We start from the raw sequence: 24908 nt of genomic DNA on the forward strand, positions 1-24908 counted from the left end.
GTGTTTATTTCAGATTTCCATCATCCGCAATATTTTGCTTTTGCACTGGAGAACACCTCTACTCTTCTTTGCATATTGCCACAGGATCTTTTATGTCTACCTGAGCAGGCAGACAAGGCCTCAGTTTAATCACTTACCCAAAAGACAGAACCACTGACAATGCTGCATCCCCTCAGTGGTGCACTGATTATGTGCTTGGCGTCTGACTCAGAGGTGACAATGCTGCCCTTGTGTTTTAGTCCTAGATTATAAAGTGGGGTTCACCGAGTGAAGATGATACAGAAACTATCGCGGCTTGGGAATAAAATGTGTGTTTAAGTCTTAAGAAAAATAACATTGAGTGTGACATTTTTTTAAAAAGCAACCTCTTTAGTACCTGTCTTTGGATTTATTTTAAATTAATTCTTATATAAATACTTTTTAGTTTAATTTGATTACAGGAAACAACTTTATTGGCTGAGTGAAAATGAGGGGACGTTATTCCTAAAGAAAACACCTCAGAGCTCAATTTTTTTAAATTAGGTTATAGTTTGTCAGCAGACTATTTTCACAGCTGTGCTTGAGCATGTCATGCTTTAAGAACTTTTATATTTCTTTTATATACTCTGCATTGGTAATTCGAAAGTTACTTATGGGAGGTGAAAGTACCCTGTTTTTGTTTCTCAATCTACCGTCACTAATATCTGTACCAAATCCAGTCAGGTCCCTGTAAAGTGAAAAATCAATTTGCCACAAAGTGCTGCTCATTTTATGAGTGTTATTCAGACAGCCGAGAGAATAAAGCAACAACAGTGCATAGGCTGGAGGGAGTCCTGTCCACAGTCAAAACTTATTCAGAGCCAATTCCTGACCTAGTCTGGTCCTTTCTCTCCAATCCTGCACCCACCATCCCCTCCCTCAACCCCCCATTCCAACTTTTGTAGTCTAGTAGAGCTGCTTCTACTATATTCAGACTTAAAAACATATGCTAGAAATGCACAGCAGGTTGATCAGTATCTGAAAGGAACAAAGGTTTTCCATTATTTCAGGTGTGATCCTGATGGAACGGTCCCACCTGAAATAATAACTCAGCTTTCTCTTCTGGATTCTGATTTACCTGCTGTTCATTTGCTGCATTTTTTTATTTCAGATTTCTCACATTCATAGTTTTTCTTACCTTTTCCAATCTATTGTGGACCAGAGAACTGTTCAGAACATCAAGTTTTAACTCTCTGGTGGAGAAGACTTGATGACAACCCTTATTGTATGGAATACATGGGTTAGACCATGGAAAACATATAAGCCCAGTGGTGTGTGAATTCAGTCTTTGCTGTGGTAGAATGGAATGAAGAAAGACACATTACATATTTAAATAGGACTTAGAGATAGTATTTCAAAAACAGATGTAGCATTTTAGAAGCTGTTGTTGTTCTGGGACTTGAAATTCTTTAGAGAACTGTGCGTTATCCCTTTGAGTACTGAATGTCCTTTGCAGCTTTCCAAATACACACATGTTTCCTGTAAGACCTTAAGTCCTACAAAAAGAATTGTCTGTGAATCTCTAATGCTGAATATTGTATTGTAGAATTGGAACAATATGTATAATCAACCTGTCGATTACATAGAACCTTAAATCTACCATCTAATGACATCCATGTGTTCAGGATAATTAGAGAATGACGTTGTCAGTAAATAGATCACCACAATGAAACCGGAGACAGAATAAAAAGCAAGAAAATGCAAATGTTGGAAATCAGAAATCAAAACAGAAATACGCAGCAGATCGAATAGCATCGGAAGGAGAAAAAACGGTTAATATTTCGGGTCTGGCCCTTCATTAGGGTCACACCTGTAATGTTAACCTAGTTTCCTGTCCCATTTTGGCATCTTTTTGACCATTTTTCCACAGTAAGGATTGGAGGAAAAATAGTTACTTTCATCATTGTGTTTTCAAAGCAAAAATGTATTCCCACAATTTTTCTAAAAAACGGCACTGAGAAGAAAGCTGGCTAATGTGCTCGTGAAGTTTTTCCCCTCAAGACTGTAAACAATAAGCAATTCATTAACTCGGTTTGCTATTCAATAAACACCTTACACTCATTGTGTTGGAAGATGTTTTATTCCCTTCTGGCTGTGCGAGCAAGAGTGAGAGATAAAACACCAAGATAGAAACACAGGCTGGCAAGTCTTTAAAGGGAAAGCTGCAGGGACTTTCACAGAGACTGGAAATGCTCGTGGGCAGTTAGAAATCATTGTTTAAGTCAAGTAAAATAATCCACTGATGTGGGGAGCCACGGCATGTTCTTTATTTTTTGCAGCATTACACGAAGATAAGTTGACCTTTTTGAATTAAGGGAATCCAATCATAACTGTTGCTGTGTGTGTTCATGTGCTGTGAAATAAAGCAGCTTAACTGTTTGCATCAAGCCTTGCCTTACCAACTCTCGGCTCAGTCCACCTTCAGAGGGATTGGAGAAGCACAAAAGTGTGAAAGATATGAATATCCAGTTCAGATCATAAAAGAATACTATTGTTACTCTAGCAAACATTTATCATACATACACTTGATCAGCTCCGCTGGGCAGGCCACATCGTTCGCATTCCAGACTCGAGACTCCCAAAGCGAGTGCTCTACTCGGAACTCCTTCACCGCAAACGAGCCAAAGGCGAGCAGAGGAAACGTTACAAGGGCACCCTCAAAGCCTCCCTGATAAAGTGCAACATCCCCACTGACAACCGGGAGTCCCTGGCCCAAGACCGCCCTCAGTGGAGGAAGTGCATCTGGGAGGGCGCTGAGCACCTTGAGTCTCATCGCCGAGAGCGTGCAGAAATCAAGCGCAGGCAGCGGAAGGATCGCGTGGCAAACCAGTCCCACCCACCCTTTGCCTCAACGACTATCTGTCCTATCTGTGACGGGAACTGTGGTTCTCGCATTGGACTGTTCAGCCACCTAAGGACTCAATTTAAGAGTGGAAGCAAGTCTTCCTCGATTCCGAGGGACTACCTATGATGATGATGAGGTATAGAGCAGTGTGGGTCAGTTTTCATAAAAGATGCTCTGACCACTTAAAGGAGCGACTGATGCCCCTGAATCCAAGAAGATATTTAAGCCATTTCCTTGGTATAATTTCCTCTTTCATATGCTGACTTCATCAGTTGTGCATTTCCAGCATTTTCTGCTTTTAAAATTGGATTCAGTCTTGATATTAAAATATGGATTTTGGTAAAAGAAGAAAGAAATTATGTTTACTTAAATAGATTTCAGCATAAATACATTGGAATCATGTGACAGTTAATTGATTTGGGTGATCACAGCGCAGACCTATTGTAAAAATGCCATATATATGGAATAGATTGGCTGTTGCCAATATTGATCAAGTGGAGTAACAAATTGGAGATTTGGGATTGGCTCGTCTAGTAGGGACCTGGTGGTGTTTTGGGTTTTTAACCATAATCATAATTGAAGGCAATTATTTGCCTTTATCCAACTGATATTTTGGGCAAATTTCGCAAAATATCACGGAAGGCATTTTTCCTTCTTTTAACAGTAATTCTGTAATAGTGATCACGATGTGTAAAACCTCTTGATCTAAGAACTTGCCCGGTGCCACAAAAGCATAATGTTTTATAAAATGTTCTGTACCTGGAACATCGCCCAACTCTGCCCCGGCCTCAGCTTATCTGCTGCTGAAACCCTCATCCATGTCTTTGTTACCTCTAGACTTGACAATTCCAACGTACTTCCAGCTAGCCTCCCATGTTCTACCCTGTGCAAACTTGAGGTCATCTCAAACTCTGCTGCCCCTGTCCTAACTCGCACCCAGTCCCATTCACCCATCACCCCTGTGCTCACTGGCCTAATTGGCTCCCGGTTAAGTAATGCCTCAATTTAAAAATTTTCGTCCTTGTTTTCAAATCCCTCCATGGACTCGCCCCGCCTTATCTCTGTAATCTCATCCAGCCCCACAACCTTCCGAGATCTCTGTGTGCCTCTAATTCTGGCCTAGTGAGCATCCTTGATTTAATCACTCCACCATTGGTGGCTGTGCCTTCACCTGCCAAGGCCCTAAATTCCCTCCATAACCCTCTCCACCTCTCTTTCCTCCTTTAAGATGCTTCCTTAAAACCTACCTCTATGAACAAGATTTTGGTCATCTGCCCTTATAATATATCCTTATGTGGCTCAATGTCAAATGTCATTTTAGAATGTTCCTGTGAAGTGCTTTGGGATGTTTTACTAGGTTAAAGGCACTATATAAATGTAAGTTGTTAACTTCATCTATTAATGAAGGATGACACAACTTGTTTAACAGTATACAAATGATTAAAATACATCCATTTTCTTAATCCAACAATTGCTTTTTTGCAGCAGTTTATGAGAATCCTGCCCACAAATCCACAAACCTATCGAAGAGTCTTTCCCAGTAAGCAACATTTCTGTTTTCTGTAGCTGTGCAGTCATTAGGAATATGCCTGGGGTTGCACATCGGTGATTTATATCGCTAAACAGTTCAGCATTTGTAACACACGCATCATGTGCCACCTGACCATCTCATATCATCACATTACTCCATCATAATGCAATAGTTGTATGACATGACCCTAAGATAGTGCTCAATATCCTTTCAAATTTTCCAATGCACTAAAAAGTTGGGTTACTGTTTTTAGTCTCCTTATTCTTTGATCACTGATAGCCATTCACAATTGCTTGTGTAACAATTGATCATATCCCTCAGTCAAAATTAATGTTCATCCACCACATTGTGAAAATAAGATAAAGCGGCTGTTTTCCTTTATGTTTAAGTATTTTAACATTTATTTTAGTTGTATGAATTCTGCAGTAGAAGCATGAATGAAATTCATTTGCTATTTGCCTTAACCCACTTAAAATAAATGGAAATCCATTACACTCTTGATAAATGGGCAATATTGCTTAATTAGAATGGTTGAGCAAAGAAATTGAGTTTTGAATAATGATATCTACCTTTGAAAGTATTGTAGCTATAACTCTACAGATATACAATCCTAGTGGGGGCAAAATTGAGGTCGGAGGCTTCCTTCATATAAATGCATCCGACCCGAAAACAATCTATGAAATTACCTGTTGGTCCCGGAGAAATGTAGGATTCTGGTCTGAGGCCTTAATTCGCTGCTCAGTGTACGGGGATCTGTCCTTCAGGTACAGACGTCTATGTTGCAATCCCGTGTGCCTGGACCACCAATCACTAGGTAGTATTCTCATTGCTAATAATGGAAACACCATTTGTAGGAGTTCCCATTACTATCAATGAGAATAGCCCCCTAAAACACCGAAACGCAGCACAACAAATAAAAAAACACCTCACATATATAAAATTAATTGAAATTAAATGTTTTAGAAAAAAAAATATTTCTGGGAATTTTTTTTTAATGGGGCTGAAATTCCGTTCGGAGCCTTCCCTCCAGCTTGACGGATCGGTAAAGCTGGTTTTCAGCACATGCGCATTGTGCACTGAAAAGCAGCTTTTGCAATGCCTTCCCGTGTCCGTAGGCACTCAGTACGGACCCAGGGTGGCTAGAATTTCCAGACCAATGTGTTTTAATAGGGTTATAAATAAACTTGCCTTAATGGACAGGTTTTTAACATAAAATGAGTGATTAAATTTAATTTTTCTGTATTTTAAAAGTGTTATGCTGGTAAAAGTAAGCAATGCATCTGCTTTTACCAGGCGTAAGAGTTTGAGGGACATTCGCTGGGCATGATTTGGGCAAATAGCCCAATCGCTCCAGCGCGATGTCCTCCCGGGAATGCATTCGATCTGTCAAATCTGACAGATCGGAAAAGCCGGTTTTCTGCTCATGCGCATTGCACCCCAAAAAACTGCTTTTGCGAGGCCTCAGCGAGTCCTTGCACACTTTGTACAATTTTCGGCCCAATATATCTATACTAACATCTTTATTTCTCACCAATTACCATCCAACATCACATAAGCAAATGCACTACACTAGGACTATTAACGGTGACTACGTGCAGATAAAGTCAATGTAATTGTTTGAATTTTGAATTGAGTGTTATGATACTGAATATAATTAACCTGTTCATTAGTTTAAGAATTATTTAATACCCAAGGTTAAACAATGGAGGTTAGAAATTTCATAAAAACCTCACATATCCCTTTTCTGAAATTATAACATTTTAAGGTGAAGGCTTACCATTTCTTAGTCTGCTTTAATGAATGGCAATTTTTTGTTCTGTGCCTCCGTGAGTGTTCTTCGGTTCACATCAGATGAGCTCAGTGCAGTGTAGACTATTCCATATCCTTTTCAAACAATGTACCTCAAAACTAGAATCTTCTAACTTCCTGCAGCAGCAGTGTGACAGTTATTCCCCATACAGTAGCCTCTCTGAATGAAATTGTCCAATTAGTACCAATTGCTGGGGAAGTATGGTAGTTTGTGCTGTGGGCCTGTGCCTGCTGGATTTTGGCCACATTGTGGCTAGACTGAGCACATTCTGTCTCCTTTACACCCTTGAAATGGAGCTGAACCCAAGTTGTCAGTTGGCCTTTTAGTTTTTGCTTTGTTTTTATTAATGGAAACTATTTTTGTTAACTCTTATTTCTGTGACTGGTACACTCAGAATAGTGTAGCACACCAATGTTGCCATGAAACCTTTAATTTCATCTTTCCTTCAAACTGTAGGCATACTGTGTCTGTGAGTACTGGTCCTTCCTGTACACAGTCTTCCCTTTATGACATTATTTTCATTACTTGAGTAAAAGTGATTTTAAAGAGTTACAGAATTAGTGGAGATAAAAAGCTTGGTCTAGATGAACACTGGTAAACCAAAGTCAACTGAACCTGAAGTTTTTACAATTATGAGAAGCACAGCTTTGTGTTTCTGGTCAGCATCATTTCTTGATGCTGCACATATGCAACAACCATCTTATTGCAGGGAAGGAGGCCATTCGGCCTCTTGTCTCTTTGAAAAAGCTATGCAATCAGTCTCACTCCCCTGCTCTTTCCCCATAGCCTTGCAATCACCTATCATCATGAAGGTGAAGTTGATCTGCAGTGGAGGGTCATGTGAGTGTATGGACCCAATCCGAGGCACTCCAGTGAGGTTGTCACGCAAGGGCATGATGCTTATGGTCTTCAGTCTTGCAATTGATGACATATTGGAACCGCTAAATTGAAATACTGCTCTGTAACTCACTACCAAATATCCACTCACCAACATGTACTCTTCATTATCTAGAAACATGAACTCTGTAAATTTTTATATTAAATATGAAAGACAATTGATCGGAGTATTTCCTCATTATAAATAACAGTTATCTTATTTGGCTCCAAATTGCTGCCAGTGATTTCTCAGGTGCAATTTTCAAATATTTATGTTTTTCAAAATGTTATATATATATTTTTTAAAGTCCATAATTAGATTAGTAGATCCCATATTAATTTCTTAGTTGGTTTTATATTAATTTTTTCCCCTGGAAGACAGAATCACTGCACTGCACTACCTCCATCAATTGTGAGAATTGTACCAATAGCTGTGAAATCCTCTTTGAAACATGGACTGCTTCATAAAACTCCTATTTAAATTGGAATTAGCTTAATTATTTTATCTTGCACCTGATATTTCAAGCACTTCATTCACTGAAATATTCATGAAAACATGTGACAGATTTGTAAATTTTGTCTTTAACAGTTATACACTGCTTTATGAGCGTTTTAATCAGGATGTATTTGCTTGAAGAAACCATACGAGGAAGTTAATGATTTTGCTAATTTGAAAAATGCTGGTATGATTACCTAAGGTTAACTGATTTTTGCATTTTACAGAATACAGTATAAAGTAAATTTACTCTGTGCAGTAAGCAGTCAATGAGGAGAACCTCTGTTCTTATTTTCTCTAGTTGCTTTTGCTGTTTTCTTCATTCCCCTCTTCTTTCTAATTTCCCTCTTTCTCTAGTTTTCTTATTCCCTTTCTCCCTCTTCCTTGTACCTTTCTTTCTCATTGCTCTCTCATTTCTCATTCCACTGCTTCTTTTGCAATCCCCTTTCTCTCTTTTTTAAAATTCTCCTCTGTCTTTTTCTCATTCCTCTCTTTTTCATTCTGATCCTTCTCTTTCTTCTCGTTCCACTGTTTTCATCAGCTCTGTTAACTTTTTTAAAGGTCTTTCAGAGTACATTTGATCCCTCAGCCCAACCCAACATCCTTTAGTTGGGAGAACAAACTGTTGACCCTCTGTGTGCTTGAGCCAATCGCTGGTCTCGGAAGCATTATGTGTAATGGAAGGGGTCAGGTAGACTAGACAAGGTATCAGCTCTTCAGCAAAGTAACACAGCCCCAACTGGGACCTGGCAGAGTTCCTGTGCACAGTGGATATTGTGATTCAATCAGTCCCAGCACTTGAAGGGAAACCCACTGAGAGTGTGCACCTGGCAAACTTGAATTGAAAAAAAAACAAGGAAGGGCTTTTGAAAATGTTTTCTAACTCATCTTGCTGAGATTTGGGTCAATTTGTTACTATCTTAATTGCATCCAGGTCAAATCAAATTGGTCTTAGGACACAATTTCTGCCCATTCTGGACAAATGCAGCACTGTGTACTGTGACAAATAACATGTCAAACCATCTGAAAAGATTATTAAACTGTTAAGAAAACATGAGGCCGCTGCTACTGTGATAGTTCAATTGGTAAGTGCACTATCCAGTGTAGTATTGAGCCACACAAATCAGGCACAGATGCGACAATTGACCTCACATAAATGCCATCAATCAGTGTTTGTCATGAGCAATCAGTGTATGCTTGCCTGCATTTGTGGGCAAAAGCAACTCCTCGCCTTGGCATTGTTCCCCTATTATTGGCACTCCCGGCTCCTCCCCTTGACGTTGCTTCTCGTTCCCCCACAAGTGCCACTCCTGATTCCTTCCCATAGCACTGTTTCTGGCTTTCCCCTCGGGGCCACTCCTTGCTCCTCCTCTTAGCAATACTCTCAGATAGTGCTCTTGGGGATTGAAAATTATTACATGCTCTAAATAGGTGTTTTGAGAGGAGAAAAAAGAATACTAGCATGAAATTGGCAAAGAAAGAAAGAGTGCCACCATGGGTGGGTGAAATAGAGCGACAAGAATGTCACTGTGAGATAAGGGGAGAGAGTGAGAATATCAGTATTAACTGGGTGTCAGAATCTGAACAGCGCCAGGACAAACTGGTGTGGGCAGGATGAATGGCTTCATGTCACTGTGAAAACTGTCTGAGGAAGTTAACAATCCATTTAGCAACAGAGAATACTAACACATAGTCAAAATAGCCAACAACTCCTGTGCATAAAATGAAGGAAAATCTCTGCAATTTTAATCACAATCTTCTATATGAGCACATTCAGAAGAGGAATGTTTAATTTACTGGCCGGTTAGGTTATTGGAAGCCTGTGCCTTCAATGTAACCACATGTCATAGGACTAGAATCAGACTGGTTTGGAGTTGCTAAATATTTTGAGGTCATGTCAGCTTTTGCTAGTTTGCCAGAATGACATGTATGGCGTTAGTACCTATGGATTCATTAGGGTAAACAAAATCATCAAATAATATCCTGCTACCGATTGCAGTTCAGTGCTCCAAAAGCATGTGTGTAGACATTGAAGAAGTTTAGAATCTGGCTTGTCAGTGATGCCCATATAGTCAAATAGCCTGCCAGCACTAAGTGTCATACATGGGCGAGATAACTTATCCCAGCTGTGAGGACTGCAGCGCAGCGAGAGTCAGCTCCTTCAGGAGAGGAGGGCAGAAAAATATGAAACCAAATATTAGATTTGGGAGCCAGAAAATAGAGTTATCATTTCACAATCCCAGGTTTAATTAAGACCAGTATATAACTTTAAATGTTGTGCTTCCTCTCATTTACATAGAAACTAAGCTGAACATTTCAGTTTTGGCGTTTTGGGTCAATTTCAAGACCCAAAGGAATGCATGATGGAACGGGTATAGTTACTTAAATAAGTTACCCAATTTCCCATTTAGATGAATAGATTTTTTTGCAACTTAAGGCACACTGATTGCTGGCCAATATCAGTGGCATTGAGAGATAAAGACATATTTCAGGAGTGCAGGTTATATTATTGAAGATACCTCTCCTGCATCCAGTACTGGGACTATATATAATATTGGGGCTCGGGAGTGATTTGCAGAGGTATATGTGGTTCAGAGTTGTTTTGGGGTCAGTCTCTCCCTCTCTCTCTTTCTTTCTTTTTCCCTTTCTTTCTTTTTTCTCTCTCTCTTTCTCTTTCTCTTTCTCCCTCTCTCACGCATACGTAATTCATTCTCCAGTTGTCTATTGTAGGTTAATACAGACCCTTAAAAAGCTCCTCACTTCAGTAAACTTTCTGTCAATTGAGTCTGTAAAGGTCTGTAAGGATAAACAAATATAGGTTAAATGTTGTGCATTGTATGCTTGCATGTCAGAATGTACAAGTAACTAGAGGGCTATGTAACAGTGTGTGTATTATAACTGGTAATCAAATCCAGTCTTTCTCCATCAGAACTTTAAGTGATTGAGTCTCTGGTTTTCACTTTGCTGGTGCACCCCTGCTGTTTCCTACCATTTTGAGGGAGTCATATAATCCCTGGTGATTATATCACTAACATCAAACAGCCCTCTGGAATATGACTTTCCATCACTGGCCTGTATTTGCCCTGTGAACAACAGTAGGGAATGAACTGAGCCACACACAGCAGATCCACTAGCTTGCAGAGACTGACTCCAAAGATTATTGAAGGGCAAGTGCTTTTGTCAGCAGGACTTTTCCATTTTTAAAAATTGGGTTACAAATCTAGTTAACTTCGCTCAGTGACATTCTGTTTCCAACATTCCTTTGAGGTTGCAACTGTATTGTGAGGAAATAAGCTGCATTGGTGACTTGATGCAATGCCACTTAACATGTTCAGTTATTGCGTGGGACAATGTAGAGTGCCTCACACAGTGAGCTTTATCTCCACCCCCGATTTCTTCCTGTCCTGGCTTGACTTGGTGCTGAATAAAGTTTCACGGGTGCTTACACTATCCAAAAGGAGTCACGCTAAAGTGATCAGGAGTGGGAAATCTGGCAATTTTCCTCTCCTTTCCCTGATAAGGGTTCACTGAGGTCAATTCCTGCTGCTGCCTAGACTGAGATGAGCTCACTCAGCGATTGAGTCTGGGACCCCTGTGACCTGTAGTCATACGGCTGAGAATCTATTTCGGATGGTTTGGATGGGGAAGGGCCCATCTTACCAGGTGGTGCATTTACCAACTGATGAGCCAGATGATCTATACATCAGACCATGAGCAGAGTCTCGGTCCTTCCTCACCGAGAGGATGGAAAAGAATTTGAAAGGTGAATCACCTTAAGCTAGGCAGTACACCTCTTAGTGCTTGGCTGACATGGACAGTGATAGATGTAAAGAAGCACTTTGTCTGCCCACCCTCACGGCTGGAAAATGGTGCAGGATGGATTTTTAGTCAGCTTATCGACATTTGACTGTACTGCTGTGCGAGGAGACTTCGATCCCTTGTGAAATGTGCACAAGCTGTGCACACCCAAACGCTTTGGAGTGGCTTTCACTGCGGAGCTGGCAAATTCTGTGGGATCCTCAATTTTCAGTTCTCCTTATAAGTTCTTCACTAATTTAGGGATGACTAGTATTGCTGCCAGAATCAAAGTGTTGCCAGATGGAAAACGTAATAAGTTCCATTCTCCAGTAGTGAATTAACCCTCATCCTGATGAGTGACAGATTTTGTTGGCTCGCATACTCCTAATGTTCATTTTTTAAACTATGGTTTTTTTTCCCTCCAATTTTCCCTTCTCAAGGCATTGACTCATGCTGGGTTCCACAGGGATCAAAAGTGCTCAAACGCCTCGCCCAAATGGCCAATCTTCATATGTGGGCTTGTCCAGCAAGCTATTCTACTGTAAGGCCATTGTAGACAGATTCAATCCTTTGCTCACCTGATATCCACACACATACACATACTTTCCATTGAGGGTCACGATAATAATAAGGGACAGGAAGCTTAGCTGATTTTTCATTGTCCTCTTTAGCCAGGGGTCCTCAGATCCATTGTAATACTCCAGCTCCATTTGAGATCAGCAAGTGTGAGATGTTCTGGTTTGTGTGGCTTTTGAACTATACTCAAAGTGTGGCTGATGTGTTGCTTGGAGAAGCCATGGGGGAAAGAAACAGGGTTTGCTGCCAATCGGGAAAAAAAATCTTCATATTCCTTTTTTAAAAAGTTCAAGTTTGCGACATTGTGTTTTCACTCTTACCTCCCAGTCTCTGGCAGGTGGCCTTGTTTTCAGGTCATGGTCAATCTTGATGTTGAGACAGGCACGAGCAGATGTGTAAAAGTGACTCGAGGAGGCTTGGCCAGTGCTATCTGCTTGGCATTCACATCCCATCCAATGTCAGAGAAACATGTTGCAATGAATCCTCGCCCCCCCCTCCACCCAACTCCCGAGCGGCAGAGCCTGCCTGCCAGATGGCCAACAGTTCCGATGGGAGGCCTGGTTTATTTTGAGGGCCTGGCTTGATTGACATAGGGCCAGCAGGCTGCGAGCTGTAATCGAGCCTCCCAGAGAAGCAGGCTGGCTTCCGGCGGAGGGGTGGGAGGGAGGGTCCAGTCTCAGGAAGCGGGGGGAGGGGGAAGGACTTGGTGTGGTAGTGGTCCAGGTTTTTTCCATGAAGCCCGAAGAAGCAGACCTGCTCTTCGTGGTTCCACAACAAATAAATTAAAACTTACCAGCTTGGCCTCTCTTGGACTGGTAGCTGATGCTGGGACACTGCGCCTGGGACCAAGGACTTGCTAATGCAATGAACATGAGGTGTTTAGACAGGCTAACAATTTACTTAACACACGCACCACCCAATATTTCCCTAATATGGCAGTAATGTACGTCATAGGACAATCAAAAGGACCGGTAACATAGTGGTTATGTTAGTGGGCTAGTAATCCAGAGGCCTAAACATGAGTTCAAATCCCACCACAGCAGTTGTGGAATTTAAATAAATCTGGAATAAAAAGCTAGCAGCAGTAGTGGTGACCATGAAACTACCAGATTGTCGTAAATTTGTTCACTAATGTCCTTCAGGGAAGGAAATCTGCCGTCCTTACCTAGTCTGGCCTATATGTGACTGCAGGCCCACAGCAATGTGGTTGACCACTACAAGTCACTCAGTTGTATCAAACCTCTAGGGAAAAACTGCAGTGGTTCAAAGTGGATCACCACCACCATTTCAAAGGCAATTAGGGATGTGCAATAAATGCTGGCCTTGCCAGCGATGCCCACATCCCATGAATGAATAAAGCCTACTGCCTGACTCAGGCTGGCACTCCAGCCACCCAATGGTAGGCCGGAGGGAAGATAGAGACGGTCCCAACATCAGCGGGAACGAGGCGGTGAGCGATTTCCCGAACATTTTCGGGGTGTACCGTTCTGTTTCTCTCAGCCGGGATGCTTCAACATCATCCCCCCTCTCCACCCCTCTCCAGTTGTGTGGGAATCCCATGGCTGAACATACTTCCAATCTTAGAAATAACAACTCTGTATTCAAACTGTTATGTATATTGGTAAATGCATGCATTGTGAAAGCTTCAAAGAGGAATTATTTTGTCAAAGCATTAATGCACTCTTGTTATTATCATTGAACCTGTGTCCATCTTCTTTGCGTTCAACAGCAGAATGTCTTCCAAGCAAGCTGCCTCTCCGTATGCTTCTTCTGCTGATGGAGAGGAAGCAATGGTCCAGGAACGATTGGTGCGGGAGAGGGAAAGGGTGGAGCTCAATGACCAGCACTCAGCCTCACACCTGCCCCTGCACACACTAGTAATCAACAAACCTCACGCTGAGGAGCTACCACCTGTTGTCAGCAGCCTCCAACCGGACAGTGATTGGGAAAACATGGCTGCCACCCAGCACAGAGCGGTAAGTTCATGGCCCAGGCTGTCCTCAATTTAAGAATCTCTTTGATTTTACAAAGATCTTTGGGTTTCCCATGCTTTGACATTCCAAATAGTCCTACTGTAGGTTCGATCACGTAGCCTATCAGCGACGCGGATATTGTACCATGTGCGTGGAACAACTTTCTCTAGGGTGTATTCTAGAACTCAGCTCTTCATAAAAGGCAAAGCCAAAGACCAGGAATATTCTAGGGAACACAATACTTCCCAGTTACTAGTCTACCAGGTGATGGATATCCCATTTATTCTCCACCCACCACCTCTGTCAGTATATTTTCTTCTGGGACCTCAATTGCCTTTAATGGCTGAATCAAGGCAAGGATTGAGGGCTAAGGCACTGAAAAGGAAATTTCCCGTTACACTTCACATTCACTTTATCCACACACAGGTCGCAGCACATAGCACCTTGATGATTAAGTTTGACCGTGGTGCTGTGATTTATTTGCATATCAAAAAACCATTAGGACTGAATGTGCAGTTTATGCTTTAGACAGTTATCAAAGAGTTGTTTTATAAAGTAAATGATAGCTTTCCTTAAACATTAGACATACCTATGTTATATTAAATTACCAAAGTTTAAAGTGTGTAACCCTACACCTTAGAAGAAGCCAAATCCTAGAATTTCAGATATTTATTGACTGCCTCCTTAATACTACAGTGAGCAGAAGTCATTATAAAATGAGTAGCGCAGTTAGTTTTATGTATTTTATTACTTAACTCATAAATTGATCTTTCCCCACCTAGTGATTTAACAAGTCTGCTTCTTTGGCTCAGGATATGGTGCAATTCTTTTTACTAAAAAAGAAGATAAAATGTATGTTGTATCTGTAAATGATCAGGAACATGGTGGTTTTGTTACTGGACTAGTAATCCAGAGGCCTGGACTAATGATCCAGGGAACTGAATTCAAATCCCACCATGGCAGCTGGGGAATTTAAATTCAGGTAATTGAATAAATCTGGAATTTAACAAAAGCTCGTGCCAGTAATGGTGACCATGAAATTATCGTATTATTGTAAAACCCATCTGGATGGGCAATAAATGCTGGTCTTGCCAGCGACACCCACATCCCATGAACGAACATTTAAAAAAAAATGTAACATTGCAGTGTCGGAGTGTTCCAGAGTCCTTTTCCTTTCACCAATCACATATCAGAACGTTAACCAATTGGATCCCAGAAATAACTGCCTCCTTCAACTTGCCAGTTTAACCAATCGGGGTAGAATTTCCATATAACTCGCCACTGCCAGATTGCCGCCCAAAAAGATCGCTAAGATTCTTAAACTAACTCCGGCGAAAAATTGCACCGAAAAAGGAGAAAATACCGCCCAACGAGAACGTGGATCTTACGCACAGATTCTCGGCGGTTAAACTCGACCCTGGGCAAATTGTGTGGTTCTTAATCAAAATGGGCAGTAATTACTCAAATTTAGACCAAGGCTGCGGTTGGGCCTAGGGAGGGGGGGAAAACGCAAAAAATATTTTTTCCAAGAAACAAAAAATTAAAAAATCAGAAAACATTCTCAAGACCCTTTTTAACTTAATCGTTGTAAAAGAATTTTAAAAGAATTATAAAAAACACTTTAACTTGCCTTTTTTTGCCGGCTACTTACCTATCGCCCAGCTCCGGCTGCTTTTCATGGGCAGTTTTTTCAATCTTACCTAAGGGTCACCGCTGAGCCCAAACTTGGGCGGTAGCGGTTTTTTCGGTGGTGTACGCCGGCGGTCCGCTCCCCAGCGGTATTTCGAAACCGCCGGCGGAACTCTTTGTGAAATGGAGTGGAAATTTCCGCCGGGTGGTCTTTGGCCGAAAACGAGCAGTACCGCTGAGAAAACCGGCGGTAATGAAGTGGAAATTCTAGCCCGAGATGCTTCGAACCTGGAACAATCAGATCGCATAACCATGTCACCAGAAACCAATGAAATTCCCGAACCAGCTCTGTGGTGATATTCTTGATTGGTTCACTCACACCAACGGACATTATTGAAAAGGTTTCAGTGTCATATAGGTGTTGTGACACTCCCTCACTCACCTTGCTGCACTCCCCTAAAAATAAGCTTCACAATATAAGTAACACACAAGAAGTTCAATTATTCAGAAAAGCATTACAAATTTAGCCATAAACATCCCATCCTAGCTTGAGACTATATCATCCCTGAAAGATCAATAATACACACCATCCCGCAAGTACCCCACCATCTTATCCCAGCCATACTTCCGAATGCCAACTTGAATATCACATGCGTCGTAGATCAAAAGTACACACGTACTCATTATTATATTCCCCACACCTTCCAGTCCTAGCTCTGAATGCTCTCTGCTCTCTTTCTCACTCCCTTCCCTTTCTCGTCACGGTGTGTCAAATTTTATTTGATAACTCTCCTGTGACGCACCCTCGGATGTTTTACTACATTAAAGGCATTATATAAATGCGAGTTGTTCTTGCTATGAAACTGATCCTGTCTGCCACAGCTCCACTGCCTAGGCCTGTGCTTGGGCCGATCTCTATTTAACCAAGCTGTGAGAGACCACCTGCCAAAATGGCTTTGGTCAAAAAAGATAGTGATAGTCAGATCCATGGGGATAATTGGACTTGCTATTCTTCCACAAGCAATCAACGTTGGTGAGAAATAAAACTGCAAAAAAAAAATACAGGTTGATGTCGATCAGAAACTGCAAAAAAGGGCAGAATAATTTTACATAGATCAGCAACTCCAGAAACAAGAACAACTTTGCTCTTTTACATCACATCAGCACCAGGGTTCTTTACTTCTGCCTTTTCCATTTATTTTATTAAAGGCCACTAAAATTGTCCTCCGCATCGCTGCGCTGAGGAGTGGAAAATCAGCCGGCGTCTTCACTCTGCAGAGATGAGAATGCGGGAATGTGTGTGTGAGCCATTCTGTAGGATAGTGGAAAAAAAATGAGACAGGAAAAGTGGAAGAGAGGGAGACTGAGTTAGTGTGAGTGACAGACAGTCACAGAAACAGGGGAAAAGGGACATTTGGTTTTAACTTTTAGCCAAGAGCAGTGGTATGGGCAATGATTTAGTGGTCAGCTGTGGCTCAGTGGGTAGCACATTCACCTCTGAGTCAGAAGGTTGTGGGTTCAAGTCCCACTCCAGGGACTTGAGCACACAAATCTATGCTGACACTCCAGTGCAGTGCTGAGAGAGCGCTGCATTGTCGGAGGTGCCGTCTTTCAGATGAGATGTTAAACTGATGTCTGCTCTCTCGGGTGGACGTAAAAGATCCCATGGCTCTACTTTGAAGAAGAGCAAGGGAGTTATCCCCGGTGTCCTGGCCAATATTTATCCCTCATCAACATAACAAAAACAGATTATCTGGTCATTATCACAATGCTGTTTGTGGGAGCTTGCTGTGTGCAAATTGGCTGCTGCGTTTCTCACATTACAACAGTGACTACACTCCAAAAGTACATCATTGGCTGTACAGCGCTTTGAGACGTCCGGTGATCATGAAAAGCGCTATATAAATGCAAGTCTTTTTATAAGTTCTCCTAACCCCAGGTCTCAATATCAGGTAGCAAGGTAGCAGTTTAGAATCACATCTAGTTGATATTGCCGAGCAATTAGGGAACAAAGTCTTCATATAAAAATGACACAAGAGTTTTGAGGTTACCTATGGGCACATTTGGGGAATTGCATTCTGTCTATTTCAGTGTATTCTAACTTGAAAAGGATTAAATTGAGGACATTGTTCATTGTGGGTCCCACTGATTAGCAAAATTATAATATTTCTTTCTTTCTGATATATTTTTGGGAGAGCTTTCTGCTCATTCTGGGGAGGATTTCAATGTTGAGGAATGGAACATTTCTTTCACCAATGTTAGTATTGAGCATTCCAAGGTTATCAGTTATTGCACAGTTAGGTGGAGGATAAAGCTTTCTTTACTCTACCGCATCAAGTACTCCCAGGTTGACTGTAGTGTCAGCCAGATGCAGGGCAAGACTCCTATGCTGCTCTATTATGTACTTATAGGCACGGCACAGATTAAATGCAGTGCAACATCTCTTTATGCAATTGAGCATTCCCAAGTGAGACATTGCTTTGGCTAAGTGAAATGGAAAGCTTCCTCCACACTTTGTTCCATCAATTGGATGTGGAGCAGAGCTGCCAATACACTGCCCCAATATTGCTACAATTGTGTTTCAAAAGCCCATTGTCAGCAGCCGTTTCTTTTGGCTTTATTGCTTAGTTTGATGATTGTCACACCTACCCAGCTTGGTCACATTGCTGCTGGGAGCAAACTGCCCCAGATATCGCACAGCCCACAGTTTAGACTGGGCTTTACCACAGAACACATTAAACAGCAGTTTGCATGTTCTGTGAGCCTTCCTGCAGGATTCAAGAAACTATATCGCAGGGACATTCCCGCCAGCCTACCCCACCTGGGCATTTTATTCTATCTGGTATCTTATTTAGTATTCTTACCCACTATACACCAATTCTAACAAATGATTGTTTACCGTGCCAGTCACCAACACATTTGTGACGAGGGATTTTCACCTAGAAGCTGAATACAATGACAGTCAGTATGAAGTTTGAATAGATGTAAATGAAACCGGATTATCAATATAAACCTGAAAATATAAACAGGGCATATTCAGCCTTACGAGATGGGAATGAGAGTCAGAAATACGGCTAAAACAGTGAAGACTTGCTCCTCCACCCACCCCGGGAACCCAGCCTCGCTAGACATGAACGCGAGTGGAGACAAGCCTATAATACTACAGCCTCATCATCAGACTCTCACCTGGAGCACGGCTTTGTTGATGGGAGCATGAGTCGGGGAGAGGGCTATAGCAAGCTGTGCCAAATTTACCCTTCGATCACAGAATTATTCTCTTTCACTGCCCAGATGATAAAGGATTGATTTTTATAAATGATGCATTGTATCCTGATTTCTCTGGAAAGTATTTTACTTTAAGGAAAGATTTAAAAAAATCTGTTGTGCTCCATTTAAAAAAAAACCCTTTCCTTCTAATTTGTTTTCTCCTGCCTGTGACAGTCGGGGCATCCCAGCTGAAGCTACTCCTGGTGGATCCTGCAAATTCCCTGGGAGGACAGTTGCACCAACATCAGTGTCCTCGTCCAGGCTAACATCCCCAGCATTGAAGCACTGACCACACTCGATCAGCTTCGCTGGCCAAGCCACATAGTTCACATGCCAGATACGAGACTCCCAAAGCAAATGCTTTATGTGGAGCTCCTTCATGGCAAACGAGCCAAAGGTGGGCAGCAGAAACATTACAAGGACCACCCTCAAAGCCTCCCTGGTAAAGTGTGACATCACCATTGACACCTGGGAGACCCTGGCCAAAGAACGTCCGAGGTGGAGAAAATGCATCCGGGAGAGGTCTTCGAGTCTGGTGGTGGGGAAAATGTTGGAATCAATTTATTAAAGATGTAATAGCAGTACATTTGGAACAGTGACAGGATTGGTTCAAGTCAGCATGGATTTATGAAAGGGAAATCATGCTTGACAAATCTTCTAGAGTTTTTTGAGGATATAACTAGTAGAGTGGATAAGGGAGAACCAGTGGATGTGGAGTATTTGGAATTTCAAGAGGCTTTTGACAAGGTCCCACATGAGAGATTAGTGTGCAAAATTAAGGCACATGGTATTGGGGGTAATGTATTGACGTGGATAGAAAACTGGTTGGCAGACAGGAAGCAAAGAGTGGGAATAAGCGGGTCCTTTTCAGAATGGCAGGCAGTGACTAGTAGGGTTCAGTGCTGGGACCCCAGCTATTTACAATATACATGAATGATTTAGACGAAGGAATTGAAAGTAATATCTCCAAGTTTGCAGATGACACTAAGCTGGGTGGCAGTGCGAGCTGCGAGGACGAAGCGAGGACGCTGCAGGGGGACTTGGACAGGTTAGGTGAATCGGCAAATGCATGGCAGATACAGAATAATGTAGATAAGTGTGAGGTTACCCATTTTGGTGGCAAAAACAGGAAGGCAGATTATTATCTAAATGGTGACAGATTATTAAAAGGGGAGGTGTAACGAGACCTGGGTGTCATGGTACATCAGTCATTGAAGGTAGGCATGCAGGTACAGCAGGCAGTAAAGAAAACAAATGGCATACTGGCCTTAAAGCAAGGGGATTTGAGTATAGGAGCAGGGAGGTGTCACTGCAGTTGTGCAGGGCCTTGGTGAGACCACACCTTGAGTATTGTGTGCAATTTTGGTCTCCTAATCTGAGGAAGGACATTCTTGCTATTGAGGGAGTGCAGCGAAGATTCACCAGACTGATTCCCGAGATGGCAGGACTGACCTATGAAGAAAGACTGGATCAACTAGGCATATATTCACTAGAATTTAGAAGAATGAAAGGGGATCTCGTAGAAACATATAAAATTCTGACGGGATTGGACAGGTTAGATGCAGGAAAAATGTTCCCAATGTTGGGGAAGTCCAGAACCAGGGGTCACAGTCTAAGGATAAGGGGTAAGCCATTTAGGACCGAGATGAGGAGAAACTTCTTCACTCAGAGAATTATGAACCTGTGGAATTCTCTACCACAGAAAGTTGTTGAGCCCAGTTCGTTAGATATATTCAAAAGGGAGTTAGATGTGGCCCTTACGGCTAAAGGGATCAAGGGGTATGGAGAGAAAGCAGGAATGGGGTACTGAAGTTGCATGATCAGCCATGATCATATTGAATGGTGGTGCAGGCTCGAAGGGCCGAATGGCCGAATCTTGCACCTGTTTTCTATGTTTCAACACAAAGAGCGTGAAGAGGTCAAGCGCAGACAGCGGAAGGAGCGCGCGGCACACCAGCCCTACCCACCCCTTCCTTCGACGAATGTCTGTCCCACCTGTAACAGGGTGTGTGGCTCTCATATTGGACTGTTCAGCCACCAAGGAGCTCACTTTGAGAGTGGAAACAAGATTTCCCTCGATTCCGAGGGACTGTCTATGACGATGACTCCTGTCCTCACCTGCCACTCACACTTTCCAGCTTGGTTGACTCCCCTACCTGGGGAGCTGAGGCCAATTGCAGTCTCCTTCTGTTGGCTTGCTTGACCTCAGCTAACTCAGCACAGACTGGGGGATCAAACCTGGGATTCTCCTGACCGTATGGGCTCAGCTACTGACGGGGCTATGGCTCCTACTGACTGAGCCATCACATTGCTCAAAAATCTGCCTCCCCCCCACTCCACCACCTCCAAATTCTATCCGTTGCAATTGTAATTGTGTTGTAGTTGCACCTTGCAACCCAGCCAGTACCCTGCTCACCTCTTCCAGATCAGCAAATGCGATGAAGCAGTCTAAGATAAGAATTCCACTGGTCACCATGCGTTAGCAACACTGTAAACTTTGCAAGAATATTTCCCATATTTGCTATTTTGTTGTGAAACCGCAAATGAATTCTGAAAGAATGCATTCACAATTCCACCAAAAATAACAAGCGGGAGACTTTCCCCGACAGTGAACCTAACGTTTCTGTCACTGTGACGAGTGTGGCCTGTGAGGAGGGTCAGGTTGCAGGTGAGCGACACCCGGTGGGCAGCGAGAGGTCTGGCCCACATCTTGTTTTCAATGGACAGGCTAATGGTGCGAGGATTGCAGTATTCGGAATTCTGCTGAGACCAAAACCAACAAGAGAACAGCTCTCCAGTAACAGCTTTTTAAAGAAAAGTCTGCCAAATTGATCTTTTTTACGATTGTCAAAGATCTTTTCTGTTTAGAACCTGGTCAGTTTGGCCGACTTTTGACAGCAATGTCTCTGAAACAGAATCATTTTTTTTGTTGAAGATTGATTTATTATGGTAGGCCCTGTTGAATTTAATATTATTAAAGTTTTGATTTGTGGAGAGGAGAGGCATCCTGCAACAGCCCCCCCATCAGTTGAGCATACATGTCACAGGGATATTGCCTCCTGACATATCCCAGCCTGAGTAACAAGCTCCAGTACAGATCATTGAAATTTCCTATTTAAATCTGCTAAGTATTTTATTTTCGGCAGACATCTGAAAACAGGATGACTGCTTCAAGAATAACCTTGTCTCCTTTAATTTAATTGAATTCAACCAGCATTCTAGAGGGTGGGGGAGAGAAAGTAAAGATCCTGAGCAAATCTGAACTTCCATAAACATGCTCAACACAAGATATTGTGCCTCAGCATGGCTTTGATGTACGTAAGTTGGTGCCAGTTAGATTTTATGTATGGAAATGAACTGAGAAATGGCTCAGTATTGATGCTTTTAATCATAAATGTTAACTTTTATTTGAATTCATAAAAATCCTATATATTAATGTACAATAGTAGTATGAAAGATGTAAAGGTTTTACTGGATCTGATATATTTTTGGCAGGCTCTGATTTTTCTAGTCACTCTGTGCAGTGGGAATGGGTGAGTGCCATTTTATTTAACTTCACGGTGTTAATTTCTTTGAATAAAGAACCCCAAGTGTAGGGCCGTGGCCTATAATCCAGCTCATTGCCGAGTTTGAATGTTGAATGCCAAGTAAAACCAAGGAGTAAGGTTAGATAACGCCAGGCTTGGAAGTGAAAAGCCTGTAGATTATAGGAGGAAGGGGAGGTGGAAGGAAGCAAGCAGCTCCACAGTTTTGAGATGGGTGCTTTTCTGAGATTAAGGCGAGGGCACCTCATTGGGCTGCGTAGAAGGAGCTTTGCTAGAGTTGGGAGTGCTTGATGCTGACCCTGGATGCTCAAAAACAGAAAACATTCCATTTCAAGCATGCACATCCCTAACTTTCATGAGCAAAGAAACACAAAAAAAAAGTTTTGAAATCTGAAATTTACAGAAGCAAGTTCCCCCTTAAGCCCCCAAGCCAAGGTGTAAAATGTATAAATCATTCAGTAAATATAGTCCTATCTGGTTGCATAATTTACATGCCCGTCTTCCGATAGTGTGGGTGAAATTGATGATCTGACTTCACGTGCTTCAGTCTCAATTGCATTATTAATGTCATAGAGATAAATAAAAGCAGCGAGACTCAAGTGGTCCTCAGAGACACCGACTTACTGATCAAAGGCAAAGCTGAAAGTCTCCCGCAGGTTCGGAAAACAAATGGCATTCACAACCTAACAAAGCGTGCATTGTTGATTCTGAGGAGCTGTCATAGTGCAATAATCAATATGCAAGTATTCTCACTCTTGTCACTTATGTCTAAAATATACAAATCTACAGAGAACTTAACCATTTGCATCTTTAGAGCTCCCTCTGAACACGTTACTCCTTGTTTCATTCAGATGTGCTTGAATTAAGGAAAAGAAAAAGCACAGGCTGGTTTCCTTTCATCCTTTGGTTTTCTAACTCCATCCTATTTTCTTTGATATATTGTTGTCCTGTGCCAGCGATGAGGATTGGAGTTCAGGGAAAGGGGAAAAATGTCTGTGACAAAGCCATATTGAGCGTTCTGCATAAAAATATTGTGTTATAAGAGTAGCTGCTGAATTTTGATATTGTTAGATGATTTTAGGTACGTATAGGGGAGTCAGTCAGAAGACAATGGGACATAAATGTTCACGAAGGTGAGGTAGTACACGACAGGTATGAACATAAGAATCAGGGGCAGGAGTAGGCCATTCAGCCCCTCGAGTCTGCTCCACCATTTAATAACATCATGGCTGATTTTCTACTTCAACTCCACTTTCCTGCACTATCCCCATATCCCTTGATTCCCTTAATATCCAAAAATCTACCGATCTCTGTCTTGAATATACTCAAAGACGGAGCCTCCACAGCCCTCTGGAGTAGAGAATTCCAAAGATTCACCACCCTCTAATTGAAGAAGTTTCTCCTCAGCTAAGTCCTAAATGGCCGACCTCTTAGTCTGAGACCGTGACCCCTGGCTCTAGACTCCCCAGTCAGGGAGAAACATCCTCCCTGCGTCTACCCTGTCAAGCACTGTAAGAATGTTGTATATTTCAATGAGATCACCTCTCATTCTTCTAAACTGAATGAGTTATACATTTACATCTTGGTTTGGGAGCAAGAGGGGGAACTTGCTTCTGTAAATTTCAGATTTTTAAACTTTTTTTTGTATTTCTTTGCTCATGAATGTTAGGGGTATTCATGCTTGAAATGGAATGTTTTCTGTTTCTGAGCATCCAGAGTAAGAAGTCTGTGTACAATGAGGGAAAGAAAGGACGTGGAAGAATATGTAACAGTTTAGCCCGACGAAGAGCATGCTCATTTATTGTACTTGCAGTGCTGAACATTTCCTTGCAATCTGTGCTGGAATAAAACTCAAGATTACTGTGGTTTAGGTCAAATAGCACAGACTCTCTGCAGTTTAGGTCACGTGGTACAATGTTACTGTGATTAAGATCACCTAGTACATTGCTGTAGTTCAGTTATGCTATATGGTATCACTGTAGTCCAGTCACATGGTAATGCATCACAGCAGTTGTAAGCTCCAGTGATCCAGTCACTTGGTATGATATCACAGTAATTTCAGATGAGACGTTAAACCGAGGCCCCATCTCTCTCTCAGGTGGATGTAAAAGATCCCATGGCATTATTTGGAAGAAAAGCAGGGGAGTTATCCGTGATGTCCTGACCAATATTTGTTGCTCAATCAACATCACTAAAAAAGATTATCTGGTCATTATCATATTGCTGTTTGTGGGAGCTTGCTGCATGCAAATTGGCTGCTATGTTTCCAACATTACAAAAGTGACGACACTTCAAAAAGTACTTCATTGGCTGTAAAGCGCTATGGGATATCTGGTGGTCACGAAAGGCGCTATATAAATGCAAGTCTTTCTTTTTTTAAAATTGTGATGTGGTACGGTATCATTGTAGTCTGGTCATGTGGCGCAATACCATTGTAGTCGAGTCATGTGATACAATATCATTGTAGTCGAGTCATGTGATACGGTATCATTGTAGTCGAGTCATGTGGTACGGTATCATTGCAGTCTAGTCATGTGATACGGT

The 24908-nt window shown here is 42.0% G+C and overlaps 1 protein-coding gene across 21 annotated transcripts in view; it reads left to right on the top strand.

Moving 5' to 3' along the window:
* The window catches only part of sox6 (SRY-box transcription factor 6), a 656189-nt gene that overhangs the window by 215434 nt on the left and 415847 nt on the right, over nucleotides 1-24908 (top strand). For 19 of the 21 annotated variants that reach the window (XM_070899905.1, XM_070899902.1, XM_070899910.1 and 16 more), the window contains one exon: nucleotides 13680-13926. In XM_070899905.1, coding sequence (XP_070756006.1) covers nucleotides 13684-13926 — 243 coding nt within the window. In that variant the 5' untranslated portion in view covers nucleotides 13680-13683. Of the gene's footprint in view, nucleotides 1-4348; nucleotides 4404-13679; nucleotides 13927-24908 lie in introns of all 21 variants that reach the window. The other 2 variants (XM_070899904.1, XM_070899906.1) reach the window with 1 other exon arrangement.

Source organism: Pristiophorus japonicus, chromosome 14 (assembly GCF_044704955.1).
Source record: "Pristiophorus japonicus isolate sPriJap1 chromosome 14, sPriJap1.hap1, whole genome shotgun sequence".
Taxonomy (NCBI): Eukaryota; Metazoa; Chordata; class Chondrichthyes; family Pristiophoridae; genus Pristiophorus; species Pristiophorus japonicus.